This window comes from Mya arenaria, chromosome 13, assembly GCF_026914265.1.
Source record: "Mya arenaria isolate MELC-2E11 chromosome 13, ASM2691426v1".
Classification (NCBI taxonomy): domain Eukaryota; kingdom Metazoa; phylum Mollusca; class Bivalvia; order Myida; family Myidae; genus Mya; species Mya arenaria.
In genome coordinates, this window is record NC_069134.1 from 18,371,514 (window position 1) to 18,395,798 (window position 24,285).

General features: G+C 37.6%; 1 protein-coding gene across 1 annotated transcript; it reads left to right on the forward strand.

The window, feature by feature from the left end:
- Positions 1–996: 996 nt before the first annotated feature.
- On the forward strand, positions 997–19,521 carry LOC128215088 (uncharacterized). The gene is made up of 23 exons (XM_052921812.1): positions 997–1,146; positions 3,615–3,834; positions 4,770–4,930; positions 5,232–5,296; positions 5,834–5,927; positions 6,335–6,427; positions 7,094–7,221; positions 7,581–7,677; positions 8,022–8,591; positions 9,250–9,325; positions 12,231–12,413; positions 12,692–12,813; positions 13,702–13,828; positions 14,719–14,797; positions 15,951–16,078; positions 16,225–16,315; positions 16,482–16,594; positions 17,045–17,128; positions 17,426–17,509; positions 17,755–17,870; positions 18,039–18,176; positions 18,677–18,856; positions 19,133–19,521. The coding sequence occupies exons 2-23, from the start codon at positions 3,667–3,669 to the stop codon at positions 19,239–19,241; spliced, it is 3,006 nt and encodes a 1,001-aa protein (XP_052777772.1). The 5' UTR covers positions 997–1,146; positions 3,615–3,666; the 3' UTR covers positions 19,242–19,521.
- The last annotated feature ends 4,764 nt before the right edge of the window (positions 19,522–24,285 follow it).

Sequence of the window (24,285 nt, forward strand, 5' to 3'; positions counted from 1 at the left end):
GAAGGTAATCATTCTCGCTTGGCTCAAATGTCCCGAGGTATTTTCGCCGGTCCCTGGAAGTTCGAGCCAACGGGGTTCGACTGTATAAATAGATGGATGGCACGTACAATCATTGTATGACTCTTCATTTAGACTCTTACTTAACCATTATATTCACAGCCTCTCTGAGAAAATCCTCACACGGGATATCATGCGCATCGTACTGTTCCCACAACTCATCGGGATGTCTGTGGATCTCCCGCATGTGTTATCCAACCCCTTCTCCTTCAAGGGACTAGCTTTGCCTCCTTCAGCAGCAGCTCAAGCAAACATATAGTTGGAGCTTCCCGCGCCTACCTTGGCGTTCATACTCGTACATCGATGCCATCCTAGAGGGAAAATGAATATTTTATTAAAGCATTTGTTTTATACAATAATAATGTTAGTTAGAAGTTAACTATGTTTTTTTTAATATATTATTGTTTTATGAAGATAATGAACGTTGACTGACATAAATTGAAAGGGTTTTTTTTTTCATTTTGGCTATCAATAAGGTTATTAAAGGAAGGGGTTGAAAAGGTTCAATTTATGGGATGAAAGGTCCAACCAGGTAGGGGCTGAAAAGTCTTTAAAATATGGGTTGAAATGTCTGAGGTTGACAAGTCTTCATTTTGATAACGATTTAACATGACTGAGGTTGAAAAGTCCTGCTGTAGTCGATCAAAATCTATTCATAGCTAATGTTTTCTCTGTTATGCCATACCGACTGAAAATAAAATTTGATTTGACTTGATTTGATTTGCTCCTACACCCCTCCCCACCCGCTTTGATAAGAGAACTGACCAGATAAGGATTCTACAACACACAGACTGAATGTGTCTATTGCCGTTAAACTGACAACGCCGTACATGTAGACATATTAAATTAGTGTAAAATAACCATAAGGGACAAAATAGAGCGGATGAAAAGTACTGCCGCACCGGATATCCTTGGGGAATTTTACTTAAATGAGTAATATTTCTTTATTAAGTTTATACTGTTATTAATTCAACTAGATATGTAAATAAATCAGAAGGGTATATCCTTCACCGAAATTACGGCTCAGTTTTGTGCAAGTATATGATCCTGTAAAGATATATTTTCACATTTCGCTGGATCGTTACCACGGTAAACAAATGGCGTCTTTGATGTGTTTATATATTTCGGACTTTATTTCGGATAACTTAAAGAAAGTTTACACAAGTTATGTATCCCATCGAGTCTGCCATAGTCATGAAATTGTCAAATGAGTGTGGGCACAGACAGTGGAGAGCTTTAGGGCCGCCCTCCATTTTGATTAAATGCCTCCCCCTGGTGCGCTACGCCGTAACAGGCCATGCACCGTACAGTAGCAGAAGCAGATGCTACCGTTCTGGCGGTCTTGGGTTCAAGCCACACACTTTTTGTCCTGCTATCAGAAATTGAAGGCAAGATTGCTTGGATTGGCCTGAAAGGTTAAAAGATGGAGGAGTGAAATGTGTGTGGGAATGCCTAGTATGAACTAGTTCAAATAATTGTACGCTGACGGATTTTTTTAGATTTTTGATATGGCAAATCCCTCATGTACAAATTATTTAGTATCAAAAGTGGGTAGTTGTTCCGATCAGGATTCCGGGTTAAAGCATATAGCTTCTATAAAATATCTTAAAAACAAGAAATATTACCAGATAATGTTATTTTATATTAGTTCCGTACACAAAAAATAAATATCCAACTTATAATTATGAGTTTGACGCCTTTTCTTCATTTCATTCTTTCAAAACATAACGATATATACATGAAGGGCACCTGCAAGACTTCAGGGCACAGTTTTAAAGCGCTCGGAACATTTTGGCCATGGCCGAGTTGTTACGATTGTATAACGAGGTCTATATCTCGAAGCTTTGTCGGAGGAGGCTATTACGATTGTATCGAGTTGTTCCCCTTCGCATAATTGTTGTCTGTGTCAGTCAACTTTCGTTTTATTGGAAAGGTAAACAACTTGTTTTAAAGCATTAAATGCTTGTTTAGTGCAAAATAACATTTCACTTACATGGTAAAATATGAATATAACTCTTTATGATCAATTTCAGCCATAAAATACGTCACTTAAAACAATTTCAATATTTTTAAAACACCCCCGTTTTTTGCACATTCCCGTTTAGACGTTAGGGATTGGAAGAATCCCGTATAACACGTCTATTATTTTAGACTAGGTATGAACCAGCTGGTTAGCTCAGTTGGTAAGAGGTCCTTGCCTGCATTCGGGCCATTGTGGTTTGAGCTCCAGAATTGGTGCACATTTCTCCTAGGTTTACTTCAGTTAACATGCACAGGGATTTCCATGTGCAGTAAAAAATATATCCCTTAAAAAATGCTGCTACGTTGTGTGCAACGCAATTATTCTTACTTACTGATCTTTTCCAGTTTTGGGGCAATTTTCCAACTCGAAATTACCACGTAAATCCCAGTGAGTTTAAAAATAGCATCGGTATATTTATCTGTACTCGGAAACAGATATGATCTAAACTGGGAAACTCTTATGCGCTATTTTTAAACAAGGAAACTCAGATGAGGCACCAACATGTGTATTGCATATATTCTTTGAATCATGTAAAATGATGTATTATTGGCCTCCTACTGTCCACATTGACTATTCAGTGCTTGTTTTGAGGAAATACTGTATTTGCTGAATTATGGACCATCTGATGTCTAGTCCCTTATATAAAATTAACAGTTATATTGGGACAACATAAAATTACCAAAGGGTTTGACCCTTGATCTTATAAACAACAGGTATAATACATATATCTTTTGATGATTTAGAAATATTTTTCCCATTTACAGTCGAAACTCGATGGCTCGATATTCTAGGGACCAGCCTAAATACTTCAAGTGTCGAGAATATTGAGCCAAGTGGGATTGCTTACAGAATGTTTTTTTTATTCGTTACAAAAAGTCTTATATTATTTACCGCGTTTGTTATTGGCTCCGCTATCTCCCCAAGAGAAGAGTATCTATTGAACATAGTTACACATTGTTCAGTCTGTAACATGACATTTTCGATATTTAGAAAATATCATTTGACTTTTTTTATTTATTATAAGAATACATATATGCGAGAACAACAAACAAACAATTTTAAACAGTGAGTAACACAAACATAGCTTATAAGCTTATTATCAAAATGCATTGAAATTTATACATGGATAACAATTAGAGACAGAACTAAAAGTGATGGCATGTTTATTCAAACTGTTAAACCATTTAAATTTGATTTGTAATTATAATAAAATCAAGCAATTTTTATTGATTAGTGCCTTGTGCTAAATGAAGCCAAGCAAACAAATCAAGGTGTGAGATTCTTACCAGAACCCGCGAAAATGACATCGACCCATGCAAACAAAACAAAGTGTAAAATTGTTACTTGGGACCGCGAAAATGACATCGAGCTTGGAGAAATATCGACCCACAAGATATCGAGCCATCCGATCGAATTTTATATGAAGATAGAGTAAAACAAAATCGGTCCTTTTAATCTGGTTGAGGATATCGAGCCATGAGATATCAAGCCAACGAGTTTCGACTGTATTATGATTTTAACTTTTTGTTTTCAGGAATCATGATATAGCTTAAGGAATGTATCTGAAATAACACAAAATCAGGGCAATGGTGCTTATGAGCATGGATTCCCCACCATTTGATCTGCAAGCATACCAGCCACCGATATCGCTGTGGGGGCTGATACAACAGCATGCCCCTGCCCATGAGAGGGAGGAGATCAAGAGCATGCTCGGGGAATCTCTCATAGACCAGAGTCTCGAGCTGCATAGTGAGGTGAGTACAGTATGGAAAATGTGTTATCTTTTAGGCTGTTTGCAACCAACGTATCATTTGATAAATTATGATTACTCGTGTAAGTTAGGAGTACATCTGTTGCAATCTCAAATATTATGAAATGAAAATCATAGTATTGTATTTATTTTTATGCTTTGACAAATTCTATTGAAAGGAACTGGTACAGGTTTTTGGACCAAAAGTTAGTTTTCCCTATAATGGAAACACTTACTGATTATGACGGCATTTTTCTCTTTGATATATCTCGAAATTGCAGAAATAAAATACAATTAAAATTAAAAAAAAATATATATATTGTATTTAGGTTTAAAAAGGGTGTGAACCTACGTGGGTTAAGTCAAGATTTTTTTTTAGAAAACCGACACCTTAACCAGTAAGCCACAGGGACTAATACAGCAGTGATGGATTTTTTATCTTTTGAAACAATAAATTGACACCATCACCTAATAATATCAATCAACCAGTCACGTAATAAAGAATCACTAAATACGGCTAGTAACGCTATTGAAAATTGTGGTCTTCAAAGACAATATTTTAGCAAATATCAATGTTCGCTGAAGGGTGCCAGTTGTCAATATCTTAGTTTAAACACCGCTAATGATTTGCCACATTTATTTCGTAATAAAAAAAGTGTATTTCAAAAACCCTTTAAAGCAGTTTTGACATATCTAAGATAGGCATTATCCTCTATTGTTGTTTTTTTTAAGTCAGAACGTCTATCCTCTATTCTATGCATGTTTACATATATTAATTGAAGGAAGTTATTTTGAATGTAGTGTTGAAACATCTTTTTGGATTTATTGATTACTTAATTTTCCTTTGCATGTTTATTGTTTACATACAATACATTCAGGGATTAACTTTAATATTGTGTTCACCATTTTTTGGATTTATTGATTTTTTTTCTTTTTTAGATTGACATGCTGCTGGAGATCTGGCGCGACTACCGGGAGGAGACAACCTCAGTGAAACCTCTTCCCAAACTTGCGGAGCCGCCTGGCCTGAGGGACCGCCTCATACAGGAGATACAGTTCTTTGTGGGCAGTGTGAAAGAGAAGGCCAGGAATGAGGGAGTGTATGTATATTTTGTAGAGTTGCTTTTGATGTCATTCCTCTTTACTGATAAAAACCATTCTTTGAATGAGTGAAAACTGTGCAGCAGAAGAAAAGATTTTGGCTTGAAGTCTATTTTCTTTAGTTCTCTAGTCTCTACGTAGTAAGAGATTTTGTTTTTAAAATTATGAAGGTTTTTACACCAATAGTGTATTACTTTTTTATTTTATTATTATGCATACATGAATGTTTCTGAGCTTACTTCTATTTATCTTTTGACTTGAGTCCTGTTATGACATAATTATTATGTATTCCCATTTCAGAAATGCTGAGAAATTACTTTCAAGACACAATGTAGATGTTTTAGGTTATGCCCTAGACACTCCAAGTAAGTGAATAAACATATTACATGAGCAAAGGCATGTAAGTCTTAAATCTTCATTTTACCAGCTCAATGAAAAGAAATTATCTCTGACCAATATGGAGAATAACAGATTTTAATCTTGACCCAAATATTCCAATACTTGCTCTTATTTTCAAAGCTTTGGAGTTGCTGTAGGAATCGGCTTGCAAAAACTTCAACCATGTGCCTCGCTCAAAAACCATTTAATTTATTGAAATGAAACTTAGTAAACTTATTGCCAGAGTTGATATGCACGTGTGTAGCAAGACCTATAACCCTGATAAAAAACAATGCCCCTTTATCCACTTAAAAAAGATGAGTGTTTGCCATTGCTACTAGGTCCTTTTATTTAAGACTTAGAAATAGAAATATTATACAGGAAAATGTCTCGTTTATATTAAGCTGAAATAATTCTGGAAAGTAAATGCTATCATGAAATAACAAAATTCATCTATACTTGGCTATAATTTTGTGAAACTCTCTTGATTTCTGCATATCTAAATTATGTGTATTTCTCTCCAGGGGCTGACAGTGTGCGCCCAGGATCCCGACAGGCAGCCTTTAGTATGGATGGGCGGGAGACGCCTATGATCTGTAGCCCCACCTGCAGTGACAGGTGAGATATTAAAAACTTATTCGATAGTCATTGTTACTGACAATTTGATTAGAAACAAAAAAAAATAAGAAATAAAATATCCATACTTAATTTTAGAATGAAAATGCTTAATATCTGTAATTCATGAAAGAAATATGGCTTGGACGCCTAAAATTAAACTTTGTAATTAGGTTGTCCAGCGGACTTCTATGCCAAAAAAAGTTATGCTAACAGTGAATGTTCCCCATGCCAAAAGCAAAACAAGGGTCCATCTTGAGTCAACTGTATGAAGCCTCAGGGAAAGAAATGAACCTGGCATCTCTTGGGTTTGGGTTTGAGGTAGACACCAATATCGCTAGACTTAACAAGTTAATTTGAGCTTAATGCATTGCTCTATGTGTATGCCTTACAAGATATAATCACTCCAGAACGTCGGAGGCATCAATACTTAGTGAGGAGGTGGAGGCGATGAATGAGAAGCTGAATATCCTGAAGCTGGACGAGGTGGTCACGCATCTCAGGTACAACATTAAAACATTATATGTAAATCATAAACTATGGCATGTCATGTGTTGCAATGAGGTGTGTGTACAGTAGGTGACAAGCTTCATGATTTTCTATTTATATCCCCGACAAAAAGTTTGAAGGCGGTGTATTGGAGTCACCCTTTGGTTGGTTGGTCAGTTGCAATTTTCCTTGTATTAGTGCATAACTTAAAAACTACTAGTAAATTTAATTTAACTTCACACAATGGTTAAGCACATTACTCTTTTTTAGTTACTGCCCTTTGTTACTTTTTCTTGTCAGGAGAAAACTATTTATTAGAATTCAATTAAACATCATACAATGAGAAAAAGTATAAGAACCATTACTGTATCCATAGCATTGTCAGGTGGAATTCTAAAAATATTTTATTTTCAGGAATAGACATGCCATTTTAATTTTTTTAATAATTGAAGTGTTGTGCCTAAATACATAATGGCAGACCACATGTGGGAAGTAAAACATGTACACTTACCCAGTAAATGTTGGTATTCTGGGTCGTTTATTGAATAAGAGAAGAAATTCCACAGCACAAATTAGTCTTGTAAACGCTTGTTTGACAATGCAAGCCCTATATAGTTTTAGTCTTTATAGTTTATACATGATTAAAGTGTATATTTAATGGTCTCTTTATTCCCCCATAGAGGCACTATGGAGGAGGAGGTGGAGACTCTCCTCAAGGACATACACTTCCTGCAAGGTTGTCTTGACGATGAGGCCACATTCCGGGCGGAGTCAGTTGGCACCATTTCCCGCGAACCCACGCTCACAGGTAAGGCAGCTACTGTTGGTTGGTTCTTAGTAAAAAACACATGGTCTTATTTAGTTTATTAGTTTCATTTGACATAATGTGTTTTAGAGTTTACATCATATTTATTTCTAGTATTTTTTAAACTGTTGTGAAAGTAAAATTTTAAGAAACAAAAAAGTATAAAATATGTAAACATTAAAAATATAAAATATGTGTTTATTCCCTTTTGGTGAAAATAAGTATGAGAATGTCAGTGGAAATAAGAATTATATGCTAAAACATAAATGCAACCTTCATTTCAAAAACCTTTCTTTTAAAATGTCTTAAAACTGGTTGATAAGCACTTAAATTTGGAGTATTATTTTGTTCCCTTTAAATAGAGCTGAAAGATGAGCGTTCAAACCTTGAGCGGGAGCTGCTGTCCAACATGCGATCACAGACGTCACCCGAGAATATAAAACCTGCATTTAACTTTAAGTAAGGCTTACAAATGTAACACAGTTTACATTTAAAATCAAATTGTCTAGAAAAAGATTAAGATATTATCATAGCCCTGTTATCATCAGTGATGTAACAAATTCATATTAGGCAAAAATAATTGTTAAATCATGCCCATTGAAATGCATTGGCATCATCTTGTAATAAATGAGCCTTGTAATTATTTTTACTTAGAATATCTTAAAAAAAAATGGATTAAATCCACCACTCAATAAAAATGGATATTATTATTAATTAGACGTAATAAATACAAAATTATGCTTTAGCAAGAGTTAATGATTATAGAATTACATGTATCCTTATCATTTGTTATCCTGTTGCAGGAACCTTGGTCCCAGTGGACCAACATTGAGCAAGGTCAAAACCTCAACTTCTGGTGTGGGTAAACTCAACCCTGTGAAATCTGGTCCAATGAAGGCATTTACCTCTCATGACAATAACTCGGATGGAACTGGCACTACCAGATTGCATGGATCCCATGTGGGGAGAGATTCTCCAGAAAATAGACACATCAGGCCTCATTCCGGGTCTAAAACTAGGTCTGATGATTTGTCTGTAAAACCTAGGCAAACATTAACTGAAAATGTGAAAGCTGAAGCCCCTTCATTGGCACAGAGTAAGAGGCTGGTAGGCGTTAGTAATCTTAGTGCTTCAAGGTCTAGGTCTGGGAGACCAGACTTAGTTACAAGGACACATGGGGACGTGATTTCCTCTAAATCTAAGGGTAACGGCCAGCCATCGCTAGAGGCTATAGTCACGGTAACCAAGGGTTTGCCAGGGGAGCCAGCTGATGTCAGGGTCTTACCCTCTCCACCCTCATCAGCAAAACCTACCACACCTCGACCAAGTTCGGCACAGAGGTTCCGCCGTATGGTGCAGGACTGTCGAGACTAGTAGTAGATGGTGTCACTTGCCATGTTCATGTTCAATTAAGTAACTGTTACTTTTTACCTTAAATTTGTGTTGTGTTAATCACATCAGTTAGGGGCAGATGCTCTGGTTTCAGAAGAGGGATGGATGTAAAACAGAATATTTTCAAAATAAATGCACTCTGGGCAATTATGAGAATAGGACACTGTGTTTGCACTGTTTTAAATTATCATATTTTTACTCACATATTATGTCTTTCCTTTGATTGAAAGGGAGACATTCTGTATTTGTCATTATTCTTTTTATTCTTATAACAATGTTTTTTTTTGTTTTTTTTCAACCTAATTTTGTCCTGAGCAGAACTCAAAAGCTCCTTGAATGAATTGATAGAAACTTAGAACATAGTTTAATACGGATGTGAAGTTGTGCACCATGCAGGAATAATAACACTGCGGCACTTTTTGCAATGTTATCTCCCTTTGTTTATTTTTTACAATGCATACTTTGTCAAGGCACTCTTAAAAACTGCTTGAAGCAATTAATTGAAACTTGGAACATACAGTATATAGATAACAATGTGAAGTTGTACACCTTCCATGATTTATAACTCTGGGGCACATGATTGCAAAGTTATCTTCCCTTGTTTGTTTTCTCCTTTAATATTATCTCTCTTAAACTTAGCTCCTGTTTCAAGGGAGGCATCAGTTTGCAAAGGTGGCGCTTCGTAAACAGGATTTCTAGTTTAATTAGTGCTTCCGTATGCTGCTTACCTATCAGGTATTTTTAAAACCCATTGTTATTCTTGAACAGACATGAGGATTAAGGCGGACATTTTTTCAAAAGCTGTTGGATCACTAAAGCTGTATTGAATGTTACGCTACAAGCAACCTGCTGTATTGAATGTTACGCTACAAGCAACCTGCTGTATTGAATGTTACGCTACAAGCAACCTGCTGTATTGAATGTTACGGTATCAACAACCGGCTGTTTTGAATGTTACGGAATCAGCAACCTGCTGTATTGAATGTTACAGTATCAGCAACCTGCTGTATTGAATGTTACAGTATCAGCAACCTGCTGTATTGAATGTTACGGTATCAGCAACCTGCTTTATTGAATGTTACAGTATCATCGACCTGCTGTTTTGAATGTTACTGTATGATAGCAACCTGCTGTATTGAATGTTACGGTATCAGCAACATGCTGTATTGAATGTTAGGGTATGATAGTAACCTGCTGTATTGAATGTTACGGTATCAGCAACCTGCTGTATTGAATGTTACAGTATCAGCAACCTGCTGTATTGAATGTTACGGTATCAGCAACCTGCTGTATTGAATGTTACAGTATCAGCAACCTGCTGTATTGAATGTTACAGTATCAGCAACCTGCTGTATTGAATGTTACAGTATCAGCAACCTGCTGTATTGAACGTTACATTACAAGCAACCTGCTGAAGATGAAGATAGACGAGTTTAGGGCACTTTGATCAGAAAATCAGGTTCATGTACTTTTTCCTAGACAGTTGTCAAATTAGCTTTTCAAGACCGAGTGTTTGTATACTCCTGGCTCAATTGAGTCATCCTTATATGCTGTATCAGCTGCTGTATTATGTTAAATTGTTATATGTGCACATGTTGTTTTATGTCTTTTGAAAAGTAATATTTCTATTTATTCGTGGTGAAACTGTGATATTTGTGTTACTGAATTGAAATAAAAGTTATAAAATAGTAGTTATTATTCTGAGCAAAAGGAAATTGCTTTGCTTTGGTTTTAAATTACACTGAGTTCTTTGAAATATTAGACAAGAAGCTGATTTCTCATTTCAATCAGTTTTTGCTGGTGCAATTTCGTCCAGATCTTTATTGCCCATGTTTGTGAATTCATCCTGTTGATGATTTCTTTTATTATTGATTGAATGGTTTTCATTTTCCCAACAATTTCTACAGTGAATATGGAGATTTCCTTTTCAGTTAACTGAAAAACTGGAACGTTTTTGTAAAATAGATCTATTCATACAACAATGTTCATATAGTTCTTATCAAAAGTTTATATAATTTACTAAGAAATACATGTATCAAGATTCATATAAAAGCTCAAAGTGTTTTTACCAATTTACCATTTATTCAAAAAATGCATTCAGCAGGTACAAGTGTACTTGCGTTTACAAACATCATTCATGTAACAGGCATTGTGTTTAATTTTGTACATAGTTTGAAACAATGCATCATCTATTGTCAATAGATTATATATAGGGTTAATGTCGAGAGAAACCCCTTTGTATTCATCAATGATTTATATAGGACGTGTTCACTATTAATTAGTGGTCATTAGTTATCAGTATGTATTTAACGGTTACCCTGTCCGTATTAACTATTTGTCCGTATTTATTTACCATATCTTGTGTACTTTGATAACAAAATCATATGCACTTGATTTATTGTCATCAACATAAATGATAATAATTTAGTTTCAGTATCATTTGTAAATCGGGAAGTTAATTTTACTTTTGAAAAAGTTAAAATTTCAAAACAAATATTGATAATTGAAGACATTTGTCCTTTTAGAATTTAAACTAGTGCTAAAATGTGAATCTTGCAAGTAAGGGGTTTACGGAACACGATGTATCGTTCGAGCGTTCCGCAGGTAAACAATTTATTTTAATACTACTAGTATATGCTTGTGCAACATCTCTGATTCTCTATAGTAATATCTAAGCCTCTATACAGTGTATATTTATGTATTGCTCAACGTCAAGGTACTAAGTGACAGGCCGGGTCGAACTCGTATGGATGAAGGGAAAACGTAACACAAGCTTTGAATGAAAATAGGGCATTTATTAATGCCATAAAAGTGTTTTTACGAATTATCGTAAAATAAAACATAAGTGTCAATAGCATGTGTATAATAATATGTATAGTATCGATGCCACGTGGACGCGGCCTCCCTGACGTCCACTGAGGCTGGCCCTTCTATATTCTCTCTTCGGTCATCGTTGTTACACATTAACAATTTGGGTTCAGCACTGTTCTCTTCGCTTATATATCTCAGGCAATAGAGGGTAAATACTACCTTTAGACTTATCAAATTTATTTTTTAAACTGCACGGTGATGCAGTGGGGTCAATTATTAAAGCACCCAACTTGGCGCTGTTTCTAACCACTTTGGGAGACTGAGAAAAAATCTCCCATTCAAATTAAACGCGATGTCGGTATCATGTAAGACTATTTACAGAAACTTAATGTTTTAACCAACCAGCTTTCTCCACAAAATTCATGAAAAGATGTGACATTTTATTTTCTCTACCGCGCATATTTTTGAAACATGGATGTTTTTTTTTCTATTCATGAAAACACACACACAAAACACAAGTTTGAAAATACACTCTCGTGTCTTATTAACGTAATTTTAAGAAATTTCAGAAGGCAAGGGACATGATCGCGATGTCCTTATTATATAATAACAAGATTCCGTACACATTAGATATACTTGCTGAAAATAGGCATCCAGTGTGCAGTACGGTTCTTTGTTAAGACGTACCGTCGTCGTCGTTGGATGCCGTCTATGAAGTTCAACATGTCAAGAAAGGTCTGTCGAAACCATATCGTGACATATTAAAGCATGGTGTCTGTTCAATATATCGCCTATCCGTTATAATCCAGGCTGATGAGACAGACGACACAAAGCGGATAGTAGTGGTGGAGCAGGAATTGCCAGCCGACGACCACACTGCGTCACTTCCGCTCTGGCGGAAGATCTGCTTCGCCGTCGGTGGCGCTCCATACCAGACCACAAACACAGTCATCAACTTCTTCATCTCAATATTTTTGCTGGAAGTTGCAGAGGTGCCTCTTACTTCAAATTATAATGTTAGGCGCAGACAAAATTCTAATTTATAGTTTACATGCGTGCTCTTTCTTTTTCTATTTATTTCAAAAATTACGCAAACAATAATAGTATCAATAGTATCAAACCAGTTTCACCAGTGTGGCTTGACTAACATTATCGGATCAGTAATGTCACATTAATATGGCCTGCATTCAAACCTTTATCATAGAACATAAATCCAAGACCGCTTATCCCATTTCTGAATTAATCACGAGCTGCTTCCCACATATTGCAGGTTGACCCCTACTACGTGTCCATAATCCTGTTCGGGGGAAAGGCGTGGGATGCCATCACAGACCCGACATGCGGGTACCTCGTCCACAGAACAAGCACACGTTTTGGCAAATTTAGACCATGGTGAGTCTTTTTCTCTTTAAATACTACTGTAAAGGAAATTCGGTTACAAATTCCGACCAAGACCATGACGGTAAAAGGCCATGGTGGTAGAAGGCCATGATTTGGTCTTACCTAGGCCATGACGATAAAATGCCATGGCGGTAGAATGCCACGACGATAGAAGGCCATGATTTGGTCTGACCTAGGTCATGACGGTAGAAGGCCATTGCGGTAGAAAGCCATGATTTGGTCTGACCTAGGTCATGACGGTAGAAGGCCATTGCGGTAGAAGGCCATGATTTGGTCTGACCTAGGCCATGACGGTAGAAGGCCGGCCATGACGTTAGAAGGCCATTGCGGTAGAATGCCATGATTTGATCTGACCTAGGCCATGACGGTAGAAGGCCATGGCGGTAAAATGCCATGATTTGGTCTGACCTAGGCCATGACGGTAGAAGGCCATTGCGATAGATGGCAATGGTTTGGCCTGACCTACCATGATGGTAGACGGACATGGCGGTAGAAGGCCAAAATTTGGTCTGACCTAGGCCATGACGGCGGAATGCCATGATGGTAGATGTTCATAATGGTAGAAGGCTATAATGGTCGACATAGGCTATGACGGCCGAAGGCTATGATGATTGAAGGTTATGCTGGTAGAAGGCCCTATCTTGGTCCGATTTAGGCCATGAAGGTAGAAGGCTACGACGGTGGAAGGCCATGACGGTTGAAGGCTATGCTGGTAGAATGCCCTTACTTGGTCCGACTTAGGCCATGAAGGTAGAGTAGAAGGCCATGACAGTAGAAGGCCATGATAGACCGTACCTTGGTCAGACCCATGCCATGACGATAGAAGGCCATGGCTTGGCCCAAGATTTACTAGTTTAAAACCATTTCTTTATCCCTTAGGATCCTCTTCTCTGCCCCGCTGGCATGCGGCGCCTACTTCTGCCTGTGGTACGTACCGGAAGTGAGCGTCGAGGCCAAGTTCGCCTGGTACTTCGTCGCCTACTGCATGTTCCAGATGCTCCTTTCGGTCAGTTGCGAGTCTTGCAGTGAAAGCCAATTCAATGCATGCACCTGCTTTTTAGCATCGGTAGCTTTAATGTAAAGATTGTTAATCATTGGTTAGCATAAACAGTTAACAGTTTTTGTCACAAGTTATTTACGTTTAAGAACTAACCATTTTTCACGGACAAAATACAGTGATGCATATATAGGATATGGCACTCGTCGCCTTATGATACACAACGAATTCAGGATATGTGTTAGTGAGCAAGCATTTGGCGAGTTAAATACATTTGGAGACAAGGGTCAGATTATTCTATCACATGCTATTTTCCCGGTAAAAGCTAACCAAACATATACGCTTACGAGGAGATGACAAAACGCCATACAAAATAAACTTGACGTCATATTTTTTGCCTCTTTTAATGATGACGTCACTCCCGATTTCATAACGTCATAACTTTGTTATAACCTTTTTTATGACGTTGCTTTCTTTTTAATTCTGAAGGTGAAGATTTTAATTCTGTAGGTGAAAAACGTTTTAACTAGAAATAATGAAATTAAAAGGAAATATCACATTTTCCTTTTATGGTTTAAAACTAAGCACTTAATAAATTTATTTAAATAAATCCTTTAAATCTAAAATAGGGAAATAATCGTACGACGTGCTGGAACATTACCAATTAAGCAATACTTGTTTCCAATTAGAATGTTTACAAACCTGCGTCGTCATAGTTACATTGCACATGAGTAATACGGAAAGATACACGATTGATATATTAAACCAGAAACAATTAAGGTATAGCATGTAATTAAATACAATATCTTCTGATAATAGTGTCAACTTTTGAAACCCCTTTACTAGTGTTATCATATGTAATTATAATTGTCAAATTGTTGCTTTATTTGTGCAATCAGGGCTTGCACGTGCCGTATACGTCCATGACAATGGCAGTGACGTCATCTCAACGGGACCGGGACTCCGTCACAGCATATAGTGAGTCAAGTACAAACTACAGTTATGGCATTATAGCCAATTCTGTTTATATAAAACATATATAATGTACGAGGAGCATTTCATAAGTAGTGGCAAATAACGGTTTCCTCGTGCACATACATTTTAAACATACCACTGCAAACGGTATCGTCTTCAAAATTTTACGGGTTTACCTCGTGCATAAGCAAATCTGTTTAATGCAATTTAAAAGGCAAACATACAATTCATAATGACTAAAATTGAGCCTCGGCCCGGCCGATTTCTGACAAAGATCTTGATACTGTGCAGACCATAATATATCATTATAAGATGACATAGGGAACATATCAGTGTATTGTTTTTAATCTAAAAAAAAGGCCCTCGGCGATTAAAAGAGGTTATCACGGGTGGTAATACACGGTCCGTTTAATAAGCCCGTCAGCAATAAAAATAACAAAATAATATGTGTCTTGTGATAATTAGGCGCAATGTGAGTGTCCGGCGTCTCATAAACGCTCTATTTTGTGACAGCGACGGGATTTAGTCCGAGTCCGGATATCCGAGCTACATGCATATCATTCAGGGATCATATTCTCTCTGCTGTTATTGACCACAATACTACCATGCGCCCACGTACTGAGATGAATAGTGTCAAGTTGTTTCACGATGATGCACCCTTTCACCGCTATGCAAATGCAGCATCATAATCTTCGAGTTTTGCAACATCCACCATACAGCCCAAACCTCTAAGCTGGGACCCATATTAGGCCGTGTCTGTGCGGTCGTCGTTTTGAGACGCACTGAGCCATTGGAAGTGACGTAGACCAGTATTTACAGTGAATACAGTATACTTAAAGAAGAGTTTACCAAGGCATTTCCAGCCTGGATTTTAAGGCGCAAAAGAGTGGATGCAAAGGGGGAGTTCTTCGAGGGAGTAAAATATTTATTTCTGCCAAGACACAGGCTCCATAACAGAAACGCTCCGGTGTTGCCACTACTTATAAAACGCTCCTCGTATATACAGTTTCACTGCTTCTGAATTTTTTAATATTAATAAGCAAAATAAACAAACATGCTAAAAATTATAATTTTGTCTTTCAAACCACTAAAACGTGGCGTTGTTCAGTCTTAAACATGTACAGCCGTTAGTTTCCAAAACTTGGCTTTTGTACAGGGATGGTTTCGGAGGCGGTTGGTGTGTTGCTAGCCGTCGTGGTGCAGGGGCAACTCGTCTCCAAGTACCGGAAGTCCGGGGATTGTGGCTCAGGCGGCAAGGTCGAACCGGAAGAGCTCAAGAATGAGGTACGGCTGTAAGCATTTATTTAACAAATTTTCTGAATCATAGTAGATTTCACTTTCCTTTTCTAAAGAAGAAACTTATAAGCGGAAATCGAAACATTGCATTTGACAGTATTGCTATATTCCTATATGTTCCTTTTCCTTTGCAGAAATGGTCCTACACCCTTGGTGCTTTAGTTGTGATAGCAGCATATATGCTTTGTTCAATTACTGTCTTCTTTGGAACCAAGGAAAAACCAGGTACTATAATATATTTATACGGTTTTTAATTGATTTATCTATATAAACTCGTCAATAATTTGCTGAGAAATGAATATTTCCTGGATTCCACTCATATTGTATCAAGTTTATACTTCCTAGATTTTTTTTTAATTGCAAGTGATCCTACCCTACTTCCTTTTCATAGGTTTCAATACGGCGGACGGTGGCGGATTTTTCTCCGGTGCGCGGCAAGTGATCACCTACCGGCCATACGTGCTTCTGTGTGCAGCCTTCCTGTTTCTCTCACTAGCCATCGCAGTGAGTTTGGGGTTCACACCCCTCCACACTTTATTGAGTTCTCTATGGTGCATTATTGATTGACCTACCGGCCCTACATCATTCCAAGTTAATATCTATCTTTCCTTAAGCCTTTCAATTCAGTTGTATCTACTGTAACAGTATTTTGCAATTATATATTCGAACTCGATCGAATGATGCTTCGAGCTATGTACATGTCTGCAATCTGGGTTTAATCATTTTCCCAGCTGCAATAGACTTCCTAATATAGATTGTGTCTTTATTCGGTTGAATGCCAACACGCAGTTAAATATTGCTACAGACTATAACATGAATGGTGAATGACAACGCGCAATTAAAGATTGTATGCATATATCTGGCTAAATTATTCCTTGGACAAATTCGCGTATTTCATAGTGTGGGAAGGAGATGTATCGTTCGAATAGCTGGTCATGGCCTTGTTTGTTTCAGATAGTCCAGGGGAACCTGGCCCTGTACTGTACTCATTCTGTGGATCTCAAAGACGACTTCTCAACATTCATACTCATTCTTCTGGTAGGCGTTTTGCTTGAAAGAATCAAACATATCTCACTACACTGTTATTACAATTGGTACTGTAAACTATAACATAGGGTCTTTGGAGAAGAATTGTAACCAACAACGATAAAAGATTCGTCGTTTTCTATTTCTTTTGAATCCAAAGGTTGTTTATTGAGAACAATGGCATATTCTTAACTGGTCATTATTCTGGATTTTTAGGTGTTAAAGACCGAAAGGGTGATGATTGTTTTGTTGGCGCATCATCATCATCATCATCATCATCATCATCATCATCATCATGTTGTATTTCAGATCGCCAGCATCTTAGCCATGCCTCTCTGGCAGATGTGCATTGTCCGGTTTGGGAAGAAATCCACGTTTGCCACCGGCATGATTGTAAGTAACCCTGTATATAAAGGGGCAGTTTTGTTGTCATGGTCACACATACACTGCATTGTTAGCCAGTTAATATATACTGATCTTCATTAAATAAGAATCTGTCATTTCTGAGCCTGTGCCATTGGAACGATGGAAATAATTCGCTTTTGTAAGAACAACTGCATTGTTGTGGCTAAAACATCATACTGTTGGTATGGTAATATTAATCCTCCCAGTTCATGTACAGATCTGTTTTCCGGCAGCTGTTCGTGCCAACGCTGATCAGCCTGCTGTACGTACCAGACGGGAACCTGTACGTCTTCTATCCCATCGTCCTCCTGGCCGGGCTCTCAGTCTCCGTAGCTCTCCTGTTGCCATGGTAACACAAATGTCACGATGTTAAAGCCAATATTTTCTTGCGTATATTCTTGTTGGTGCATTTTTTTACCTTTCTCATTTTTTAACCAATTAGTATTCTCTTAGACTCTCATGTTAACCGCATTGGTTCTGTATTAGTGATCACTACCAGCGGTTTCATTTGTTCTAGGTCTATGTTGCCTGACGTGATAGACAAGTTTTACCTGGAGCATGGTACCAGGAAGGAGTCCATCTTCTACTCATTCTACGTCTTCTTCAACAAACTCTCCGTAGGCGTGGGGCTCGGTCTTTCACAGCTTGTCCTTGGGTGCGTATTGTTCTGGTAGTACTGTTGTTTGTGTGCACAGTTCGGTACAATCACACCTGTTTCTATCCGTTAAACATGCAACTGCAAAAACACGTGATTTCTTCCAAAGATAATGGAACTTGTTGTTTAAAGCTGTCCCGGTAATGATCGGGAATAAAAATTAAAAATAGTACACATACGAAATGATGAATCGTCCAATAGGTTATGGTTATACGTTTATGGTATGTGTCAATTTTACTCTTGGTCATGCGCAAACACCCGTTCAATTGCTTATCCGCTCGTTGTCATTTGGTGTTTAATGCCGGAACCACTCTTATTGCGCCTTTTAAACTTATTTTAAAATACTAAACGTACTCAGTTAGTACAAATGTATTTTACTAGCTCGATTGTGACGAAATGTGATTTTTTGAGAGGTCATGAAAAGGTCCCCATGTGGGGATCGAATACACAGCTTAGCAGACTCCCCAGGATCTGTGTGAGTTCCCTTTTTTACTTGACAGTCTGGGAGGGTACAAGACGGGTGAGTGCAGCCAGCCGGCTTCCGTGGGCATGGCGCTTCGGTTGCTTGTTTCGCCTGGCCCCGTCGTCTTCACTCTTTTGGCCCTCATCGCCCTGTGGCGCTACCCCATTGACGAGCGGGAGAGACGCCGCATCAAGGACGGCGTGCACAAACGTCTACAGTATGTTAACACGTAACACCGTTACAATTGTTTCCGGATCGCGTTCACGCTGGGCGTTTTGATCACCATCTTAGCCAGATGCTACTTGTATTTCAAATGGGCATATTTCGCATCACGGGATTTAGTTCAAAAGTCGAAAGCTTCAATAAAAAATGTCTTTGTTACGGTTAAAATATATTTGAAATAATCCGGCAGTAACTCAATTTCGCCAAACAAATCTCTCGTGTGAGACTTATTTTGAGGCCTTAATGTTCAATGGAACACATATATTTTCAGAGAGGCTTCTGAGAAGGCGGCAGTCCGTCGGCAGAACAGCGGTCTCATTCATTCAGAACAGAACATCAGCGTCAGCTACCAGAGTATCACAGAGAGCTCCGGCGTCTGACACACTGCCTGGCTACACTTGGTGACTGCACTGACTGTCATCACGTTCAATAACTTCAGTTTTATAAATATTTCATTCACTGAGAGTGCTTTTGTTATATAACAATCAGGGCTGGCATGTGTTCGTCCCATAACAGGTGGAATAATACACTTAATGACATGCCTGAAGGATTCATAAAATAGTTGCGTGTTGTGATACCGCTTGAAGGGAAGTGTAATCGTGTATATTGTAACATTTTAGATGGGTGTTCATACGTTACGGTAATATATTTTTTATTATAGTTGACACTTCTGTCTACCTATGTACCGACTGGTATTTATATAACTGACAATTGTGCAGTTGGTCTTTGAACAACTGAACATCACTATTCTGAATTTTAAAATTTTATTTGCGATTTATAATGTCTTTAAGATAATCAATATATTTAAGGACACCTTTGTAAAATACTTTTTAAATATTTCATACTGTACTACAGTGAATTTCTGTAGAACTGCACAAAAGTTGTTATGTTTATTAATCCTGGGTTGTAAATGATGCAAATGGTCAGGGTGCTTCTTTGAGGACAGACAGTACTTTGAAAATACTAATTTATACATAAATTATACACATTTGGTTACGACAAGCCAAAAATGTTCCTCTCTTAATCCTTGCCTACTTTACATTTGCTATATCAGCGGTGTGGCATAGTTTACAGTATACTTACTGAGTAGATTAATCTAAAGTTTGTCAGCAATGTTCTTCAGTATATAAGTCTTCATTTGTTGTATTATAATATGAAATTCCATCTTAGTCCAGAAATGTGTCTGTCAAGTGAACAGTAACATTGACTCAATATAATTTGATCACAAATCTGAGAAAGAAGTCGCCAACATTAGATTTGTGGGAGCGTATTTGGGAAAATAGTGTTGTTGAATCCAGTTTCAAATAGTCGGTGTTCTTCTTTAAAGCTGCACTGTCACAGATTTACCGTTTTGACAACTTTTTAAAAAAAAAAATTTTTGTCTTGGAATGAGCCTATTTTTGCGTAAATATCTAACAACCACTGATATAAGACTGCTGACAAAAGATCAGATGGCAGATGTTCATATTGCCGTTCGAAAAATCATGTTTTATAGCCAGAGCGTTTCTAACGTTTTAAGAAAAATGCATAAAACATAAATATGAAAACCTGCAATCTGATTTTTTTTTCCGTCAGCAATCTTATCACTGGTTTCCATGCATTTTTCACAACAATTGGCTCGTTCAGACGAAAAATAAAAAAAGTGGTCAAAATGTTTAATCTGTGAGAGTGCAGCTTTAATATTTTCAGTTATTTATCTGACATGGGATATGATAAACATAAAAAAGAAACATCATTTGACCGACTCGTACATATATCTATAATCTATTATGCCAAACAACTTTATTCCAATAACTGAATGAATATTTATTTTTCAAATTTATTAAATTACAGAAAAAAAAGGACCACACATATACAAAGCGAGAAATATGTTACTGTAAACACGTGTGTACATGACACGTCACGAATATGACAAGGGCTCGTCAGTCCAGTCCAATGCAATAACGTTTCGTGTTTGACATTAGAAAAGGTTAAACTTAGGACATGCACCCCCAACTAAACCGAAAAAAAATGCTTTAAATGGGAATTCGGGGATCCAACTCCACAATGTTTAGTTACTTGCGGTATAAGGGTGCATGTCCTGTTTTATATAAAACAATACTAGCGGTGGGGAGGGGAGTCCGCTCAGTGAGTTCTTTGTTAAAACATTAATGAAACTCTACGAGTTACTTCGTTAAGCCTGGCTCTCGCGTTCACAGTTTTAGGCTACGATTCATCTTGAGCCTTCCTGAGTCGGGGTTCATGATTCATTCGAATAGTGAAGATTGCCGTACGACGGTCGTAGGAATACAAACGGTGTTAGAACGACATAAAGCAGATTCTTTACACTTGATTGTCGGTCTGTTTAACATTTGCCAAAAGTTGATATCTTATTAATCTGTTATTGGCACATGTTCAGATGCGACAGTTAGCATACAACTGTTACAACCTGAACATTTGCGGTAAATGATACTGCTGTTGCCTAGCTGCTATAACTTCGAAAATGTTATTATTTTTTTGTATGTACATAATAAGCACGTGCTGGATGAATTACACGGTGTATGGTCAAGGAACCAAAGAAGGTAATAGTGATGTATTCGTAGTACCATGAGTACTATCGTCAAAAAACGTACCGGCTTCGCCATCGATCGTCGTATAATCGTGATAAATTGTATGCACATGTATATACTCTTGATGAATCGTACATCATTCGAAACTCCTCGGCCATTTTGATCGAAAACAACCTCGGATGTATGCCGGTACATCAGTTGAAGTAGTTAGTAATTTTTTTTTAATTATATCATAAATCAAATGAAATTTTTAAGTTTGTATTTATTGATCTAAGCTAAAATTAATTGCCAGTAAAGTGTATTATTGCAAACATAATTAAGATATCCAAGAGTTAAGGCCTTAAGTTTAACTGCTAAATTGAAATTACTACGCGATCTACTTGCAGAGGACTTAAACATACCGATGTTTGAGTATGTAAACCGTCCATATACAGCAGAGGTTGTTTTCGATAAAAATGGCCAAGGAATTCCGAATGATCGTACATCAGGTTGTAATGAGCGCATAGAATATCCAAGTCGTTCAAGATCGAATGTCATTCTTGGCTAGTCGTACTGAAAAGTCATAAAAAAGTGGTTTCGATCATCCACGATTACCAAAGAATTGCAACGTCCGCCGTTGCAATTCTTTGGTTATCGTGGATGATCGAAACTATTTTTTATGACTTTTGGCTGTGCACAAATAATGTGGTAACGAATGCACAATGATTACTCAATGCGGTTTGAAAACAACAACAACATTGTTGCGCCAATACTATTTTTAAAACAAACTGTCGTGAGGCTGCAAAAGGCACCCACAAGTCACCAATATCCATGAAAATATTCAAGATTTGTCAAGAATAACCGATATTCTCTGAACCATCGGCAATCGTAGCCAAAACCGTGACAGTACGGGAGCTATGGTAAACATAAGAATCCTAATCAGATAGCAATGGTAAAATGCTTGTTCCAAGTGATATGTTTAATCAATGGTATCTAGAAAACAGCTACCCATGTTACTACTCCCAGGAACACAGTAAAGACTGATGACCGTACGACCGCCTGTCCGTTATCCTCGATGATGGTGGCATTGTTACACATGTTGGAGCCGCAACATGTGAGGCACACGCGCCCGCCCCCGTTCATGTCCCTACAATCACCCACGCGGTGGCGCGGCTCACATTCCATGTTGAAACAATCTCGCAAATAGAGAAGGCTAGCGGATCCCGGTTCGTTCATAGTACGTACCTGAAGACGAGAATAATAGACAATATAATGCATTATTTATTCATTAAAAGGCAAAAATATTTATGACATCATAATAAAAAAAACTATCATGCAGACTACTCCTCAGTGTAAGTCATGATTCTTTCTCGAGAGCCACAACAAACACTCAAAACTGTTTTAATAAGTACGTTTTTTTAGGTCGTTGGCAGCCCATAGAACCATTCCAAGCAACACCAGCGACTACTATGTCAAAGTTCTAGTGATGATACAACGTACCCAGCACATTCGTCCCGGAGGACATGTCATAACTCGGGTCACATTAGTCCCACACACATCGGCCCGTCCCTCGCATACATAGCACTCCAACCCGCCGCTGCCTCCCGTACCAGAAGGGGTCCCACCTGTGTCGCCGCTTCCTGCCAAGGGCTGCGTTGTCTGGTCGCCACTTCCGGTCGTAGCTGATACCATTGACAGCCATGCCAGTAAGTATACTGTTCCTGTAGGAGCTGAAAGCAATAAGCCCCGGTGATTCATGTTTAATAACAACGTAATGTTTTATCTATCAAATGACAAACACAAAATATTCAACATTAACATGCCGCTCGTTCACCCTCTCACCTTCCATGACCGACAGTGACAGTTACTGTATCTTGAACTAATACGTATATTTATATACCTTTCGTATACAATAATATCAAAGAATACTTCTAAAGAGCAATATTAAACAAAAACGAATAAACATAACGTTTATTAAATTATAATTGCAAATCTCAGTGAGGTAACTATTCATCAAAGCTATCTTGTTCACGTTATTGAAAACATAATATGATACATCATGTCATGTACTAATGTTTGCGCAGAATGACATACGCGGTTCCAAGAAAATGGGCACACACTTTTTGTACTTTTGTACAAATAATTCACTCTGTTAAGTCTGCAATTTCCAAGAAAAAAAAAGATGGAAATTATTAAGTTTTGACATTTTGGCAAGGACACCGTGGTTCTAAACAGTGACGTCACCGCTACCCTCGTGATTGAAATTTAACACTCTTGCGCGCGTTGCGCTCGTATATTTGTATGTCAATAGCTCGGGTTGTGGGTGCAGTTACTATAATAACACAATTGTGAGTTACTAATTGAATTATAAAATGAATGCTTTTTAAAAAAAAAAGTACAGTTCTAACTAATTCAATCGCCTATCCAATATGTAACAACTGCTACTCATTCAGATTTATTGTTTTACAATTTAACAAACATGATGTCCTAATAAGAGGAGGGTTGCGTTATATCTTCTATCACAATGAAATTAATGTTATTTGAGTGACTTTTCAATCTGATATTCCTTATCTTGGATGTAAAATGCATTAGCAAACGCCCCTCTTAAATTATTAAAGGTTACTTTTTGTGGCAGTATTCAAGAATGAATAATAAAATAATGTGCTTGAATGCGTTTGTGGCAGTATTCAAGAATGAATAATAAAATAATGCGCTTGAATGCGCTATTTCGATGTTGACGACCTCAACGCCCAACCGTGTATTGTTCGTACTCTGCTGGAAGGGGGCATACTTTCTTAGTTGCGCTCTAAATCTTTAAAGTGCTTCCCCTCTTAATTCTGAAACCGACCCTGAACTGTATAACTTATATAGAGAACTAAAATAATAAGCATGTGCA